The 17,763-nt window shown below is 43.4% G+C and overlaps 1 protein-coding gene across 2 annotated transcripts; it reads right to left on the bottom strand.

Moving 5' to 3' along the window:
* Window positions 1–1,082: 1,082 nt before the first annotated feature.
* On the bottom strand, window positions 1,083–17,174 carry LOC141019166 (trinucleotide repeat-containing gene 6B protein-like). Of its 2 annotated transcripts, none has more exons than XM_073494007.1 (21): window positions 16,970–17,174; window positions 15,419–15,506; window positions 14,958–14,979; window positions 14,177–14,623; window positions 11,002–13,815; window positions 10,367–10,519; window positions 9,994–10,184; window positions 9,750–9,812; window positions 9,381–9,539; window positions 9,069–9,206; window positions 8,050–8,268; window positions 7,710–7,817; window positions 7,216–7,423; window positions 6,555–6,707; window positions 6,177–6,344; window positions 5,816–5,962; window positions 5,024–5,116; window positions 4,520–4,735; window positions 4,182–4,252; window positions 3,237–3,376; window positions 1,083–3,144 (listed from the first exon to the last, which is right to left on the bottom strand). In XM_073494007.1, exons 2-21 carry the CDS (start codon window positions 15,473–15,475, stop codon window positions 2,571–2,573), a joined length of 6,141 nt encoding a protein of 2,046 aa, XP_073350108.1. In that variant the 5' UTR covers window positions 15,476–15,506; window positions 16,970–17,174; the 3' UTR covers window positions 1,083–2,570. The 2 variants fall into 2 exon arrangements, with proteins under 2 accessions (XP_073350108.1, XP_073350107.1); XM_073494006.1 differs by having other exon boundaries at window positions 16,914–17,174.
* Window positions 17,175–17,763: the final 589 nt, after the last annotated feature.

Below are 17,763 nucleotides of genomic sequence, written 5' to 3' on the forward strand. Positions count from 1 at the left end.
ATATAATCTAATCTCAATACTTTTGCATTAACTCATAATCAAACATTTAAAATATGGCACCTTATATAAAGAAAATGGCAACATTTACAAAAAGTGTAGTTTGTTTATTAGTTGGTGTAGTTTTCTCTTTAAACATTTCAAAACTTTTTTAATGCAAATAAAATGCATGTTTCTATATTCAGTTTCTATGGTCATCACCCTTACAAAAAATGTACTTTCACAAATCACAGGTGTACTGTGTGTATTCTACAACACGAGGCGCTGTTTCAAAAGAAACGCCATATTTCAAGGACAATATCAAACATGTTATTAAGTAATCCTTAACAAAGTAACAATAATTCAGTTTTTTTCAGATGTAATCCAGGCTGATTGTAATCATCGTACCTTTTCTTAAAAAAAGAAATCTGTAATCTGATTATGCAATCCCAATTACATGTATTTGGTCACTACCCAACCCTGCTCACTGGATGTACACACCTATACACGTGTCAACATTTCAAGCCAGTCACATCTGGTAGTTTCTGGTGTCCTACAAATTGCAGATATGTACAGTGGCCTCAGCCTGGTTATAAGCACTCATTTGAAAATGGTCCTGTCGCAAAAATTTAGGAAATCTGGGTTTAAATCTATAGGAAAAAATGTGATCTATAATACATTTTTTGTTGACAGTATGTCCAATTAGCAAAACAAAAAGCCATAACTGTACCAGAGAAGGTATATCATTTCATACAGTAAGCGGTGGCTTACTGTACGATGACGTGGGTGTTAAATAGGATTGGTTTGTGGACAGTAATAAGAGGGTGACAGATGGACATGCTGGCTTGTTTTTCTGTGGTCGTGTCTGTATGTATGAACAGCTCATGGGCCTTTCCCTTGATGTAATTTCTTCGTCATACTCATCACTGTAACATGTACAAGGCATTCTTTTTCTAATATGCATTATAGCATCAGGGGGTGTTTCAAACTAGAGTTGGTTCAGCATAGAAGGTACCCAACACAAGAAACCCACAAGTACTTTTCACCATCCAGAAACCTAAAGTTACACATAAAGAAAATACATTACAAATGACCAGAAGGACACATTTAGAAGCCAATACTTTCATCTTTATTAATCTTGTTCTCATTTGTTTAAATAAATTTTTCCTTTGTAAAATCTCATAACGAAAACACTGAACAGGAGTGTTAAAGCCTGTCTTAATTTAAAACGAATACACAACAACAGAACATTAAAAACGTACGGTAACTCTTTACTCTGCATCTGTAAACAACCCGTCCCACCCCTCCCTCCCACTCCACACAGTTTGATAAGATTTGGCATGTCCATTTTCTCAACGCATATGCCTTCAGCTCTTTGTGTCATTAAAATGTTCTTTTTTATTATTGCAGGTCGGACAATAAAAAAAGACAAGTCTGCTAAAAAAAAAAAAAAACCCAAACAACTTCAAATGAGAGAAAAAAAGCATTAGTGCCAATATTTCTTAACACACAGTCAGCAGTATACCGAATGCACTCAAAACATTTTTGTATAGACCTTCTGTATAGTAAGCAGCCTTGCCCAAATTATGACAGGCAGTAACATGCACACGCACACGCACACACACACACACACATTATCCTATCATTCATACTCACACACACGCGCGCAAAACAACTGTGGTGGTTTAATCCACTTACTTGGTCTCAGTCTCACTCATACTCATGTCCATATAGTGTGTATGATACTGCGCACAGTACTGACACATGGAGAAATGCAACATAGCCTCAAACTGCCAGCAATTTAACATTTATCACTGCAACAGTAACAAACATGTTCAAGAGAGAATAACAGAGAAAGAGTGCGTGAGATACAACAGTAGGAGGTCAGCATTTTGAAAACAGAACAATGACATTTTTCAATATTTTCACTGTTCAAAAATTAAAACCATACATACAAACAAACAGAAAAAACTAACTTAACATACACAGTAAGATACAGTTCTGTTTTCAATCAGAGCTGTTTGCATGTGTTTGGATTCGGTCTCCGTTTTCAATGGGGACGTGAATACAAACTGCACTTTAACCTCACATCATGTAGTAGTTTTAAGTTCTCTTATACGATGAAGGTAATGCTGTTTACAGTGCCCATCTGTCTGAAGGCTTGTCTGTATTTGGTGTGTGCATGTGTATGTAAATCTGTCGAAAAGTCCCCTATTTACTAAGCACATTGCAATCCAGTCAAGTCTTTCAGACCAACTGACTTTTCATTCTGTTTCAGGTTTCAGGTTTCAAGTCTAAGCAGTTGAAATCTTCATCTGTGGAAAAAGGCTGTATACACATCTAACAGTCCCTGCATTTGTTTATATAATAGCTTAAGTCTGGCCACGAGAATGTGTGTAAGCATGTCTCACATTTCTGCTTTGTGTGTGCACGTTAATATGCATACCATGTATATGTGTGTATATGTGTATTACATTAATATGCATACCATGTAAATGTGTTTGTGTCTGTGTGTGCTATAGTAAATACATATGTATCCCAGTGTATGATGTATCAGTGTGTCCAAACCTACACATACTAATGGAGGGGGCTCCTCAGATAGAATCAGCCCCTCCCCCCAGCAGGTCGCCAGGCAACAATGCGGCAGGGCTGTCCATTTGGTGCCTTTCCTCCATTTGCGGTGCCCCCCACAAGCTGCTGCTGGGGTATCCCGCACTCATGCCACCCCAGAGCCCAGACCTCCCAGAATCCACTCCGCTGACGCCTCCTCCCTCCCCTGCCCCATTGGTGCTCCATTGGGAAAATATCCCCAGCCCAGGTCCTTGGGCTGAGGAAGTTTCTGAAGAACTTCCTGTACCATCGAGACTCTGCCAGGCAGAGCCAGAGGACCTTACACTACCTAGAACTGCTGCTCCACTTTCCCCACCTCCACCACCATTTCCATTTCCACCTGAAGTTGTGCCTGCTGGTGCCCGCTCATTCCCAGGGGAGCTACCTCCACTGCTGACCACAGCTGTGCCTGTTCCAGATGAACCCTGCGTCCCGCTGGCTGCGGCCCCTCCTGAGCTGGCCCCCTCTGCCCCTCCAGCCTGGGAATGTGCAAAATAACGGGCGACTTCTTCCTCACTCACAAACTCTGCCAGGATTGTGGTGTTGCCCAGAACACACCTGAGAGAGAGTAACAAGAGAAGGGATCATCAGGAACATGCTGTATGTGAAATATACTGTATGTCCATTAGTGAGTTTACTGGTTAACCTACATGTGCAGTGCACCCTGAGCCTTGGCTGCTTCCTGCCGGCTGCTGTAGCGAATCAGAGCGCTGCCCTGGGTCAGGCCGAGGTGGAAGGTCAGCAGGGGGCCATGCTGCATGCAGATAGTCCTCAGCGTGGAGCCATCAATCTACAGGGTTAAGAAATAAGTATGAGTGGAAAAGATTGTGTGTGTGTGTGTTTTGACGATGCTACAGTAATTGTCCGCAATCTTAAGTCATCAATTAAAAGGCCAGAGAAAGGTCAGGAAATCTAATCGAGGTTATATAATGGTTATGTGTATGAACCCTGTATCAATAAGTAATGAAGTGAGACTGCAGACAGTGACTTTATCGTTCTGTAATTCTTTCACACTTAGTTGTGTAAATTGTGTAAGCCTGTTTAAACGTATTATTGTAAAAAATGATACCACAAAAACAAAAAACTTTGTCTAGACTTACAATTAAACATGTTAGAATCTATGCCATTCCTAGAGCAGTGTCATGTGAGTGTCATTTGTGCAATCCCTAATTGATTAAATGGCTCATCCAACTTCACAATCCAATTACAGCTGGGTCATGCATCATTCCATCTAATTTGCATAAGACAGACTGAAGGGGAATACAGATGAATGAGCACAGCGATTTAATGCTTTTGAATTTAAACCCAGACCAGTCTGTCTCAGAACTGTTTTACTGTATAGCCAGGATAATTTCTACTTTGATGAGGGGTTGTAAAAAAATTTAATTCCATAGAGCTTGCACAGCATACTAACGTTACATCTTTTCCTCACCCTTCTGCACTAGTTTATAGACAGTAGGATTACCAGTGGTGACACTGTTCATATTTAAAACTTTTGGAACAAAATCCCTGAAAATTGTTCATTAAGTTTATAATTTACGTATCAGTTTCCATCTCTCTCAGCCTGTCCCACCCTTCTTTTTCTCACGCTTTACCTGAGGGGTCAGGTTACTCAGCAGCAACCAACAGCTGCCTCTGGAGGCAACACCATCGCTCCAAGCTGAGCCTATAAAGAAAAAAGAAAAGGAGAGAAGAGACAAACAGAAAAAAAGACCAGGAGGAAACAATTAGCGGGGAGGTCATAGTTGATGACAAATTATGTTGAAGATTACCTTATTTGCATAAAGACTTTTATGCTACGTTTCATGATATTGTACTAGGACCTGAGTCGTCATACCACTGTCAAAAAGGTTTTCCTCTACATGGTATTCAGTTATGAAATCTGACATGGTTATGAAATAATTCAAACCTTTCCTTGTAAAAAGTACAGTACCTGGCCCAAATCTAGATTCTTGATTTATCCCGCCCCCTCCCCAGCTCCGGGCCAACCGGGGGCCTCCACTACCCCATGGGGAGGGCGAGGCCTGCTTCTGATTGGTCAAGCCAGGAGGGGGGCGTGGCAGCTGTGAGCTGTTGCGATTGGTCTTCCACAACTTGTTTTGTCCGATGGGCTCTGGGGGCCAGCTGGGCTTGTACTCCGAGTACTTTCCTGAAGAGGAAATGGGGAGGTGGGGGAAAGAGGGGGAAAATTAGTTTTTGACAAACAGACCACAGAAATAGGAGTGGAGAGGACACAGTATAGCTAGCTCCTTTGGCATCTTTGTAGAAAAAGCATAACTTGTACACCAGTAAAATACCGCGCAAACACAATATAGTAAGAGAAACAAAACAACTGAAAAGCAAATGACAACTGAACTAGTAGGGAGAACTAGTAAATGAGATTCAAAAGTCAAAATGCAGAATGAAATAAGTAATACTTGAAAATCAAAGCATATACCTGTGCTGTGTGCATTGCTGAGGGGACTGTCTGAGGCACTGTAGGGCCAGGCACCAGGTGAAGGCAGCGAGGTGTTGAGGGTGGGGTTTGGCCCTACAAAACACTAAAAGGTTATCTGAAAGCAACACATCGAGTCCCAAACAAGACAAGGCAACTATAGTACAGCTCGACAGCTGATGAGGAATACTGTTTGTCAAACCTTTGCCCCTAGAACTTTGTGCATGTACATTTCACAATGGGGTGTCAGTGAGTGAATGAAAGACATTCAAGGCAACAACATGCTTTAAGTTCAGCCTTATGTCTGGTTGTGGAAGGTTAATTGAGTTAGATCAGTTGATGCTCATCACACCGGAGAAGCCAAACAGGAAATGTCATTTTCAGTTGGCACTCCAAGTTGAACTCCAACAACAGAATTGTGTATCTTTATTCACCATATACCACAATTCTACAGTGGTAAATTTATAGCTCAGCCCTAATTCTCATGCGAAAAAGCTGTGGCCTCAAAAGGAAAATTCAAGTAACACACTTTATTAATAACCCTAAGCTTGACTTTACTTTAGATAGTTCTATCTAATCTATAAAAGTTAATATTCCAATTAAAAAATATTCTTTTCTTGCTGGGTGAAAGTAACTAATGCGATTACAAGTAAGCCCCTGTAATCTATTCATTGCTCTTATTTGGGACCAAATAGGCACTTGTCTTACCACATTAATTTTTTTAGATTTGTCATTTTAGGCGCCAATGCAAAATTAACAGCTACGTTCATCAAAATATTTGGCACATTCAAATACCTATGTTGTCTCGCAGTAACTGGTGGTCAGAGTCGTTGAGGCTCGGGGGTCCCGGGGAACCAAGAACACTACCAGGGGTTATGTAGGGGTCAGATTCTGGGTCGCCACTACTCTGGATTCCTTTCCAGGGCACGCCAGGCTGGAACTCTGTCATCAGAGAACAGAAAACCGAAATGATCTTCATATTGGATGGCTATACAAAAAAGTTGCAAATGCTATTTTGCTTCAGGTTAGGCAATTTTTTAAAAACAGCACAATAGCTTCTGAGATATATACAGTGAGTATTGAGTCAGTTGACATATGTAAGTATTCATAATTACAGACAGCCCTTTGGGAGCATGTAGCAGATATAGACACTCACCTGGAGGCCAGCTGGATGTGGCAGGTTTGTTTCCCATTTTACTCCCAGGGGTCCGGTGCCAGCTGTCTGCAGAGACTTGAGGGGGAATCCCTAAACCATCACTGCCCAGTATTTCATACTGGGCGTAAGGGGATCCCCCTCTCACCTTTATAGCACTGGGTAAAGGGCCTTGGGAACAGCACAGAAAGGAAATAAGGTCAAACCGATTGACATGAAAATATCTCACGTAACCTTAATTTGCAGTGGTTCATTCAGATGCATTGTGAAAGAAGGTGATCAAGAATGCAGTTATAACCAGATTGACAACAGCCTGGGAGGTGTGCTTTCCCAAAGTGTGAATTTTGCCTTCATCATATTATAAACCATCTGTTAACCTACCATTCTTGTGAAGGGTTGAGTCAGGGGGAGATGGAGCTGGGGAGTGTCCCTCCATCATCCATTTGAAGCGAGATTGCTGTCCCCCTGTGTCCTTCATCCCTCCCATCATGGGACCGAGTTCCAGTCCTGACAGGTTACCACCTGGGGCAAGCCCTGACAAGTAAAAAAACACAAACACTCATGGATACATTACATTTTTACTAATGTTCTGTTCAGGTCAGGGCTGAGATTGCTCTAAGGTAAGGGGCAATTTAAAATGGAGGACCATTGTTTTATCAACAATGATTACAAAGGATAAGGTGTCTGTGTCACAATACACTAGTTTAATAGATAGAACTGGATGGTTCTTACTGGCCCACCTAAACAAACAGACAAATTAGTGACATGATACTGAGACTCTATTAGTGCAGGTGGGCAGGGCTGCACAACATTACCCTGAGGCACACTTGAACCTTAATGTCAGTCTCTGCTGATTTGCTGACTACATGTAGCCTAAGATGGCACTCTATCGTGCTATTTTAGCAACCTAACAAACACAGCTAAAAGTAAACATCAAACTTCAAACCGTACACCAGTTGTATTTATAGTTACATATTTAGCTGACTGCATCACATCTAACCAATGGAGTCTAACCCACAAACATGTTGCCTGTTGAACTCACCAGAGTACATCCCTTGCGTTTTGGCATGAAGGTCTGATAAGGGGGCCCCCATTCCAGGATGTGGAAGGGGGTCTACCATGGGCTGTTTGGACAGGCCTCCTCCCAGGTGAGAGGGGGAAAGTTTGGAGCTCCCTCCTCCTGCTGCTGCTCCAACTCCACCCTGCTGATGCTGTCTCTGCTGCTGCAGAATAGCCATTATCCTTGCCAGCTGAAAGGGACAAGATTCGAGAAAATAAATTACTATAAGTACAGATGCTCAGTACAGTAAATGGTCTTTAATTGTCTTGATGAATTGCCATCTTATCTACCACATTTAGAGCTTTACAGAAAGCTCAACTCATTACCTCCAGTTTAAAAAAAACAACATTTAACCAGCATAGACCACACATCTTTAGTTTGATCAAGGTAACGGTTTTGCAGCAGAGAAAAGAAATGGTAATGGTTTAAGTCTTGATGACAATGCATTGTGTGGTATAGAACTTGACTATGCTCACCTGTTGTGGGTCTGGCTGTTGCCTGAGAGGCTGAGGCTGAGGGAACTTCCTCTGGTTTTGCAGAAGCTGCTGCTGCTGTTGCTGCTGTTGTAGCAAGAGCTGACAAGCCTAAGGGTAGGTGGGCAGAAATGGTCAGAGATGGAGATGAATGCATAGGCTAGGTTCACACATAGACACTGCAAGTACATTATTAAGGGTGGATTTATTATGATTGATCACATATTTTAAGACCTTTCAATACATGGTTACACAAAGACAGATAAAACGGACAACTATGCATTATTTTTCTAAATGTGATGAATAAATCCGTCAATCAACATTCTAACATTTAGTCACGTACCAGATGGAACTGCTGCATGTGGGGGTAAATGTTGCTGAGCATTGCTAGCTGCTGTGGGGAAATTTGAGGAGGGAACACTCCTCCACCAACACCACCAACACCACCAACCCCTCCGACACTTCCAACACCACCAACACCTCCCACTCCTCCCACTCCTCCAACCACTCCACCCACACTGCCACCAGGAGAGGGCATCTGCTTCAGCATAGGACCCGGCACCTGCATGGCACATAAATATCTTTATACATGGCTGTTGATCAACACTTGCATATAAGAAATATGAGAAACGGCACTGCATTCATTCAGCTCAATTCATTTCAAATTTATGAATGATTAAAAAATGTAAATTCACAAGTTTGAAGAAAGTCCTTGCACAACATCATCTCTTAATGACAGACGCACAGGATCAAAAACTATTGACCTGGAAGAATAAAATTTCTATTAGCCAGCATCTCATGAAATCGAGAAGCTTCAAGATGTATTACTGTCTAAGGTGGTGAATTAGAACCACTAACAACTGAACAATGTTACAAATTGCCTGATAAACAGAGAACTGAGGAATACTGGGAAAATAAAACCATTTAATAAACAGTTAATATACAATACACAGGAAACAAATAAAACAAAATTGATGATTTCTTATTGTCTAAATGTTAATGGCCTCTTAAAAGCTACCCTCTAGCCTAAAAGCCTTAGCCACTGCTATTATTTATTGCCAGTCCACAAGGTAATCAGGCAATCAATAATCCTGCTCAAGACCTAACCCACAAACAATTTGTGAGCGTTTACTAACAGGAATTATATACTGATATGGGTTTACTGCATATGAATTTCCCCTTAATTATTTCCAATGTGCAGCAACAGCATTATGGGAAATATTTACTTAGTAGAGAAAAACAGACAATGAACAAAAACCTGTGTTTGTGTGAAGTTAACATTGGCAGAACTCAGGAGATTACATCACTCCCAAATACAACATTCATCATGACTATTTACATCAGTGACAGTAGACAACAAACCTGAGCAGACAGGAACTGATGAGGCACTTGAGCACGTAACCCCTGGGAGGGGTTCATCGGATGCATGCCAGGCTGGTGCATCCCTCGAGGCGCAGGCATACCTCCGCCACTGCCGACAAACACTCCATGGCCACCCATCTGTAGTACAATGGAAAGCATATGACAATAGCAATGTATTTGTGGTGAAGTTTTCTTATTTCATAGTACTTTTTTAACATCATCAAGTTAGCGCAACTAACATACATAATTTAACACCCATGTAGCAGATATTGACAATATAAAAGTTGAAAAAAAAAAAAAACAGCTTCATACCTTTTCACCATAAGGCCCCATGTCAACAGGGCCCATGTCTTTGGAACTAGGTATGCGGTAACCTCCTGCACCTCTTCCTCCTCTCCGCATCTCTCCATTATAGTCAGTTATTCCTCTCTTGTCTCCTTCCATCTTCTTGTCAAGACTTGGGTCATCACCCTAAGAAACAGCGAAGTACATTGATAATCCATTTATCAAAATAACATTATCAATTTGGGTACAGCAAGTTTTGTAAGAGAGTTTTCATTGAGTATCTTCCAAAAAACAGCAATATGACAGGTAAGACATTTAAGTAAAGCATTTAACAACATATAACAACTGCTGTTTTCAATAGCTTGAAATTTTCAACATTTTTTTTGTAAATCTTACCAGAAGGCCCATGTTTGAAAACTGCCGTGAGACTGGGTTCATCCAGCTGTCCCCTCCTCCACTCTTTAGGAAAGAAATAATAACATTACTCTCAGCCAAAAAAAAAATGGGAATAAGAAAGAGTAAATGATTGTCAGCATTGAGGAATGTTACTAAACAAAGTAAGAACTGCATTGTCTTAATACAGTGAACTAAGAGAGGACACATAAACTTGTTTGTGTGTCCTAAAACTCCTTTTGTCTACCTTGATGTTCCCTCTCTTTCCACCATGTGTCTGACCCCAGCCTCCAGAGTTAAAGGAGGAGCTGCTTCCCTGGGAGCCAGTGCTGTTCCAGACCCCTCCACCACCATCATCTTCCTCATCCCAGCTGGGATGACGGGAGGCTGCAACAGAGCCCTCTCCCTTCCCACCCCAGCTTTCCATTGACTTGGTGCCTGTAGCAACATCAAAGCAAATGGTTACGATAATGTTGGCAGTATTTCCTCCATTTGACAAATGGTGAACCCAATTCAAATTGAAAAAAGTCTCTGTGTCATGTCTCAGATTGATAGAGAGCATTTACACAGAACTCCAATATTTTAAAATTTTGAATTATACACATTGTTACTTCTCTTACCAGGTTTAACAGGGTTGGGTGAAGGGGTCCCCCAGCCAGAGGCTTTGCCGGGTTCATCTGGATCACCCCAACCCGTTGCTGCATCTGACGTCTGACCCCAAGCAGCCGTACCATTATCCACAGATTGTACACCACCTCCCCACATACCTGGACCTGGAGATTGATGAAAAGGAACACTTTTAACACGCAGTTAAATGTGTAATTTTGATGGCAAGAGTCAATGAGGTGTCAATTAGGCTGACATGAGCAAATATTGTAGTCCTCTGCTGTAGTTGTTCCTGATATTGGAAGATTATATATATATATATATATATATATATATATATATATATATATATGTGTATATGTGTATATATATATATATATATATGTATATATATATATATATATATATATATATATATATATATATATATATATATATATATATATATATATATACACACACACACACACACACACACACATATATAAATAATATTATTATATATATATATAGATATTAAAAATAACTTCATTGCTACTATGACAGAGTAATGAAAACCTGCATTAAACTTGCATTAATTGATGTTCAGTCTAGTTTGGTTGTGGCCTGCTGAATGCAAACTTATCTTATTCGTTCACCTTCTACTTACCAACTGCAGTACTGCCAGGGTTTGTATCCCTGCTGTGCTGAATCCCCTGCTGCCTTCTAGGTGGTTGTTGCTGTGTGGGTGGTGGGACCTGGCTTTGGTCGGCTGTAGCACTTTTTTTGTCCCACAAATTCACATTCTTGCTGTTGTAGCGGGTTGGGTCTCCCCAGGCTGAAGTGCCATCATCGATTTCCATTTTGCGACTGATGGACTGAGGGGAGGGCTCTTCCCAGCCACTGGGCTCCAGGGAGTCACTCCCACCTCCGGAGAGCTGGGGGATCGGGCCGGAAGTCCAGCCCGAACTTTGGTTCTGATTCTTGGAAGGTGGACCACCACCTCCAACGTTGGACCGGCTGTTCCACCCTCCCTGCATGGGACCTCCTTGTGGCTGCTGGCCCTGTGATTGGTGCTGCTGTTGATTTGGGGCTTTCATTGGTGCCACTTGGCTGTTTGGTATCTGTGCTGCTGCGTGGGGCTTGGTACCCCCCCAGTCCTGGTGGGATTTGCCTCCACCCACATCTCCTCCTCCCCATCCTCCTCGCTGAGATCCACCTTCTTCCAAATTACCCCAGGAAGATCCCTCATCAGTGTTGTTTCCACCTCTGCTTCGCCCATCGCCACTCCCACCTCCAGGCATAGAGTCTCTCTGTCCCCAGTCTCCTCCCCAACCACCCGCTTCTCCTCTTCCAGCCCCCTTCCAACCTCCTGTCCTGCCCTGTTTATCCTCTGGACCATCTCCCCAACCACTACCCTGTTCTCCAAAGTCTCTCCAGTTCCCTCCTCTACCTCTGCGATCCCCCCATTGTTGTTCTTCAGTCCCCCATCCTTTGCCCTGCTTTTCAGGTGGGAGATCACCCCAGCCTCCAGCTGCCTTGCCCTGGTTGCCCTCCATATCTTCTTCGGGTGTTCCTGGCTTTCTTATAGTGTTACCAGGCATGTGAGAACCGCAGGTGGACTGTGTAGCACCACCATCCCAGCCATCCCTCACTGTAGCAGGGCCAGAGTTGTGGCTAGTCGTGTGACTGCCAGCAGATAGATCATTAGTTATTGAACTGGTGTTTGACGGGTACCCAGGACCGCGACTAGTGGTAGTGTTCATGGTTGCTGATGAGAATGCTGTGGAAGATGAAGCGCTTCTTTCATTTCTATTTCCTCCTCCTCTTGCGTTGTCCAGATCCCAGGCCACATTCTGTCGAATCTGGGTCTGCCCCCAGCCTGTGTTAGACAGGACCCTGGGGTCCAGGTCAGATCGATTGAGCATGCCAAGTAAGGCCACTTCAGCATTGGAGGTCTTCTGGCATGCAGACGAGGATCCCTCCTGCTTTTGCCCACTATCACTGCCTCCTCCAACACTTCCAGCTATAGACCCTCCTCCACTAGAGGATGAGGGTCCTCCACCTCCAGTGCCTCCACCCTGCCCACCCCACTCCCCAACTGCACTGTCCCCACTTTCAGTCCCTTTCTGATTGTCCCAAGCTTTTGTCATAGTTGCAAACTTTGGTGAGGCGGAGTCCTGCAAAACACTGCCACCAAGACCTACACTGCCTCCACTACTGCTGCTGTTGCTGCTCCCATCTCCTCCTCTTCCACCTCCTATTGCTAAGTTACTCGAACCTGCACCTCCCACTGTGCCACCCCACTCCGCTTCTAAACTGCCTCCTTCCCACGCTCCCTGAGATACCACTGGGGTATTTGAGCCACCATCATTTCCCCTGCCCCACCCTGCCTTGTCACCCTGGCCACCAAAGCCCCACACATTCCCTTCCTGCCCCTGAGCTACAGTCCCTCCTCCACCCCATCCATCTGCCTGTGCGGCACCTGCACTGTGGTCAGAGGACACTGGAGGCATGGACCTCCAAGAAGAAGACGCAGTAGAGGAGGAAGTGGAAGAACCAGAAAGGTTACCATTCCCCTCGCCTTCAACAGTAGTAACCCCACAATCCCTCTCATCGCCACCTTCTTGATTTGGTCCTGCTCCTCGTGCTCCCCCGCCTGAACCCGATTCCGGCCCCAGGTTTCCTAAGTGCTGCTGCTGTTCTCCCACAGCTGTCTCATTGTGCTGCTGATGGAGACCAGGTTGATTCACAGATGAAAGAGAGTGAGTGGTGATGAGGGTGGTGCTGGCCGAGAACGAGGAAGCTGAAGTAATGGATGAATGTAGTGGAAGGCTGTCGCTAGCCGAAGTCGAGGTCCCGCCCTGAACCAGGGCAGGCCAGGCAGAGGGGTTCACATTGGGGTTGAAATTGGCACCAGGGACATTACTGCTGCCACCCACAGGGCTCTCCTCAGGCCCAGGAAGAAGATGGGAGACTTTGGAATTGTAAAATGCTGCTGATCCTGGCCCTGCCTCCACCTGAGAGGAGGTGGAAGAGCCCCACACACCACCACTTGACTGAACACATTCATTAAGCGAGGAAGAGGACGAAAGAGGAGAAGAACGAGGTGAGGAAGGATTGTCCATGTTCCCTGCTCCTCCTCCTACAGCTCCTCCCTTCTGCTGGATGCTTCTCTCACTCCATGAGGCACTACTGTTGTTGTTGTTACCAGGGCAGTCTTGCTCCTGCACCCCTCCTCCAGCCCCTTCAGAACTCAATTTGGCCCCGCCTAGGATGCTAGGCCAGTCCCCCAGGTCAGTCCCATCCACAATCACCTTCCCGCAGCCCTGAGAAGAGGACGGGCTGCCAGAGCCTGCCCCCCATGTGGAATTTGCATAAGTTGAAGTAGTAGTAGTAGAAGAAGACGACGACAAAGCAGCGACACATAATGAAGATGAGGAGGAGTTGGGGGGTGATGCAGAGGATGAACCCAGGTTGGAATCTATAAAGACAAAATTGAGACCATTTATTTAGCTGACAAATTGATCATTAACAATCCTCAACTTCCAGAACATACCAACTGATGGTCCAATTACTAAAGATTTCAAGTATTCACTACAGTGAATGGAGATCACTGCAGTCATGTACAACTCTAAAACTACAATTATAGTCATTTTATATTATGTCAACTGCTGGACTGTATGCTTTTGTAAAATCCTTGCCGTGGCTATTTGATAAACCTTAAAATACATTTTGGTGTTGCAAAACAAAAGCAATTTCCTGGACTACTTTAAAATATAAGATCACTACTTTTTATGGCACTCAGTGGACACCATTTCAAACTTGATAAGGCATCAACCCACCTGTGCCTCCAGCTGTGTTTGCATTGGGGTTATCTGCTCCCTGTGAGGAAAGCGGTGCGGTGGCTGCCCAGCCACTGCCTCCTCCAACCCCTCCTGCACCCCCCTCGCCTCCTCCTCCCCCCAGCAGCATGGAGGACAGCGGTGGCTGGCCCCTCTTCAGTAGCACTTTATGGTCCTGCTGGCAGCGAAATCTTGGTGGAACCTCTCTGGACATGTATCGCTGCTGCTGGGAGGTCTGGCTTCCAGAGGGGGAGGAGGAGGAGGAGGGCTGTCCGTTGGCCACAGCAGTCCGCTGCTTTGCATTGTTCCCGCCACCAGGAGGAACTTGTGCAGAAACCCCGGCTGCACCAGGACTGGGGGATGAGGGGGCAACAGGGCCAGGGCTGGGGGACACTGAGCCTGGGGTGGCGAGAGGCTGGGAACAGGAGGGCTTGGCTGATTCTGGCACTGAAATGCACATATAACCAAGTGTTTGACTCACTAATTAGCGTATGATAAAAAGAGAAGAGGGTGTATGTTACTCAGATGCAGGTAGGTTAAGCTACTCTATTGGTCATAGTTTAAGAAAAGTTTAAGAAAATGTGCAAAGTGCATAAACCTATGCTTAACTCCCTAGGTCATCACTATACATTAAAGCTATTATAAGAGCAGGGTACTGCTGATTAAAGCATATTTAACAATATGACGTAAACACCATACCACTGACATTATCTTATGGAACAGAAAGTGAAAAAGGAAGAGTGTGATGATGAGATAAACAAAAGGAAAACACAAAACATACCTTTGATTTTCTGTTCTGGCACCTAAAATAGAAAGATAAAGGGAGTCAGATACAAAGCAGAAGAGAATTTGCTGCTGGCAAACTGATGAAAAATAAAAGGCAACAAGAAAATGTTACGTTGTTTTGTTTTGAGATCACTACCTACCATCCATGTACACCTAAAAGTGTAATATTACTAATTTAGCCTCGCAACTGAAACTGAAAAATATACCTGCAGCGTACTGTTTAAAGTGAAGATAAAGATATGGCATTGAATATTTCACATTACAAATTCACTCTCTAACCTCAATTACCTAATACAATCATAAAGATGGCAAATTAATTTTGAAATGTATCCACTCCAACCAACAAAACAATACTGGCAGAGTCAGTGTTAATGATATGGAAGAAGGAATATCACATTAATTCTCTGCAAAACAGAAAGTTCAAATCAGCTGTCAATTTTTGGTGACACTATTTACCTTCTGAGAGGCTTCCCTTTTCTTTTTATCTTCTTTCTTCTTTTTCTTGTCTTCCATGAACTACTGTTCCCTTTCCTGATTCTCCTGTCTGTGAAGAGATATGTACACATTCAATTATTTATGTTACACCTCAGCCACACTTAATAGTAATTTAACACTCCCAAACATATACCCATATATACATTAAGACATTTACTCCGAATGGATAATATGCATGTCATCAGATCAAGGCTAAATATTCTCCTACATAGTCAATGTTGTAAGGATTGTAACGTTAACCAAGAGCAGACAGCTTGACAACAGCCCTTGGTAGCCTAGCATCTCACTGCATAATTCATTAACCAGCAAACGATTGCAATTCCAACCAACAGACAACCCAGGCAGCAGCCAAACAAACAAGGGACTTCAAACTCCAAGAGATATAAGGAATATTAAGTATAATATATAAGGAATTATTCTGCATTGCAATAGAGACAGTAAGAGCAGCATGATCCACAGAGCACTAGCTTGAATGTGACGAGTACTGTCTAGTGCCATGAAAGCTCTCGCTGACCTCTTACCTGCCAAAAGTAATCCTATACGATATGAAAATATAAGTCATAACTAAGTCACGTGAGTCTGTTTTCGTGTGAGACAAAACATACTACAGCAGGCCGAGAAAAAACGGTTATATGTGGAAATGTGAAGGGATCTCAAATACCAGAGAGCTGTAAATACGACTGGGCCCAGTGTTCCTGTTAGCTAAGCTGCACATAATTAGCACCATGTCACATAGCACTGCTGTAAAGCTAACTGGACAAACCTTCACTGTACCCTCCATTTACGTAGCTTTATGTATACCTTTGTGTAGCGTATGAGAACCCCTACGACGCAGATGTTTGCAGTTGCATTGGGAGCAAGCAAAGTGGATTTTTAAGTGAATAACAGGCCAGTCAGGAATAGGTGTGTGGCTACTGGGGACCACAAGAAGAGCTTCATTCGGGCGAGAAACTACCTAATGCTAGTCGACTTTAAAGCAGCTGGTGAGCACTGTGCCGTGACCTCAAGAGTCGGGGGCTCGCGACGGTAGACTGTCCCAGAGCAAGGTGCCTCTGTCGCTCCGCGCGACGAATCTAACCTCTACGCAGTTGACTGCAGACAACAGGCACGAAATGTTAGCTAACAACATCCCCATTATTTTCAAACACGGTGCATTTCATGAACACATTTGACTGTTATAAGTCGTAACTTAACAGCGGGTACAAAAACACAAATAGAAAGTCAGTAAACAGATGCTAGCAAGCTGGATCATCAGTACGAGCGGTCGACAGGGCCAAATAAAACGACGAACTTCAGTGACGTTTCTTCAGCATTGCAACGCGTAACAAGCGAAGCTACTCTAAAACTGAAACCCAATTGTTGTTGGCTGTGTAAAGGTGGAAATAACCGACTTCTTTACTCGGTACATACACAATGAAAGCTACCAAAACGCAGAACGTTAATACTGAATACTCACTTCGGGAATCACATAGGACATAAAGTGCTTCTGTGCAAAAATTCTTGCAGACCTACCGCTAGCAGGCTAGCAAGGTAGCTAGCCTAGCGAGCTAGTTCTTCGAGGCTTCCAAGGCTAAATTGAATAAGAAATGACATCACCGAAAGGCGAAATGTTAATCGTAGAAAAATTGAAGAAAGGCGAGTATCCTTTTTGAGCGACTGTAGTTCTCAAGCTGTAAACAAAACATGCATAACCCCTTGATGACTGTCAGACGCTGTATGATCGGTTAGTTTACTATCGGCCATTTTGCTTCTGTGTGGAGGTTTAGCCAGCATATGATATCACCAAGCTGGTTGTTGATCAGAGAGGGGAGGAAGAGCGGGGCACCTACCGACACTGTCCACCAGAGGGCGGCCTATCACTGGAAACATGACGTCATGCACGCGGAGGGATAAATAAGTAAACAAATGGCTTAAACGCAAAGTCTGTGAATACATTTACTGCGTGAGACTGTGAAGGACCTTATGGGAAACTGGTTGCCTTTCTGAGCAACACACTGAGCTTTTTTATCTATTTATTTTTTACATGTTTTAGCTTTTTATTTCATGAATGAAAAAGTATAATTTTGCTGAATAATTGTGGGCACTGTTATTTATTTTGATCTGTCAGGAATACTGTGATGTTTTTGTAACTTAGTTACAGTTAAAAGTTTCCTGATTGTCCAAAAGACCTTCTGAAGAGTTTTTGTTATTGCTTTATTACACAATTTGATTTATCAGGATGGTATATCTTATTCTTCTTGTCGTGGTTGTTCCAGGTAGTTCTAAAATTTGCCCTTTAATGAAATATGCAGTATGTCTTATAGTGG

This window comes from Pagrus major, chromosome 23, assembly GCF_040436345.1.
Source record: "Pagrus major chromosome 23, Pma_NU_1.0".
Classification (NCBI taxonomy): domain Eukaryota; kingdom Metazoa; phylum Chordata; class Actinopteri; order Spariformes; family Sparidae; genus Pagrus; species Pagrus major.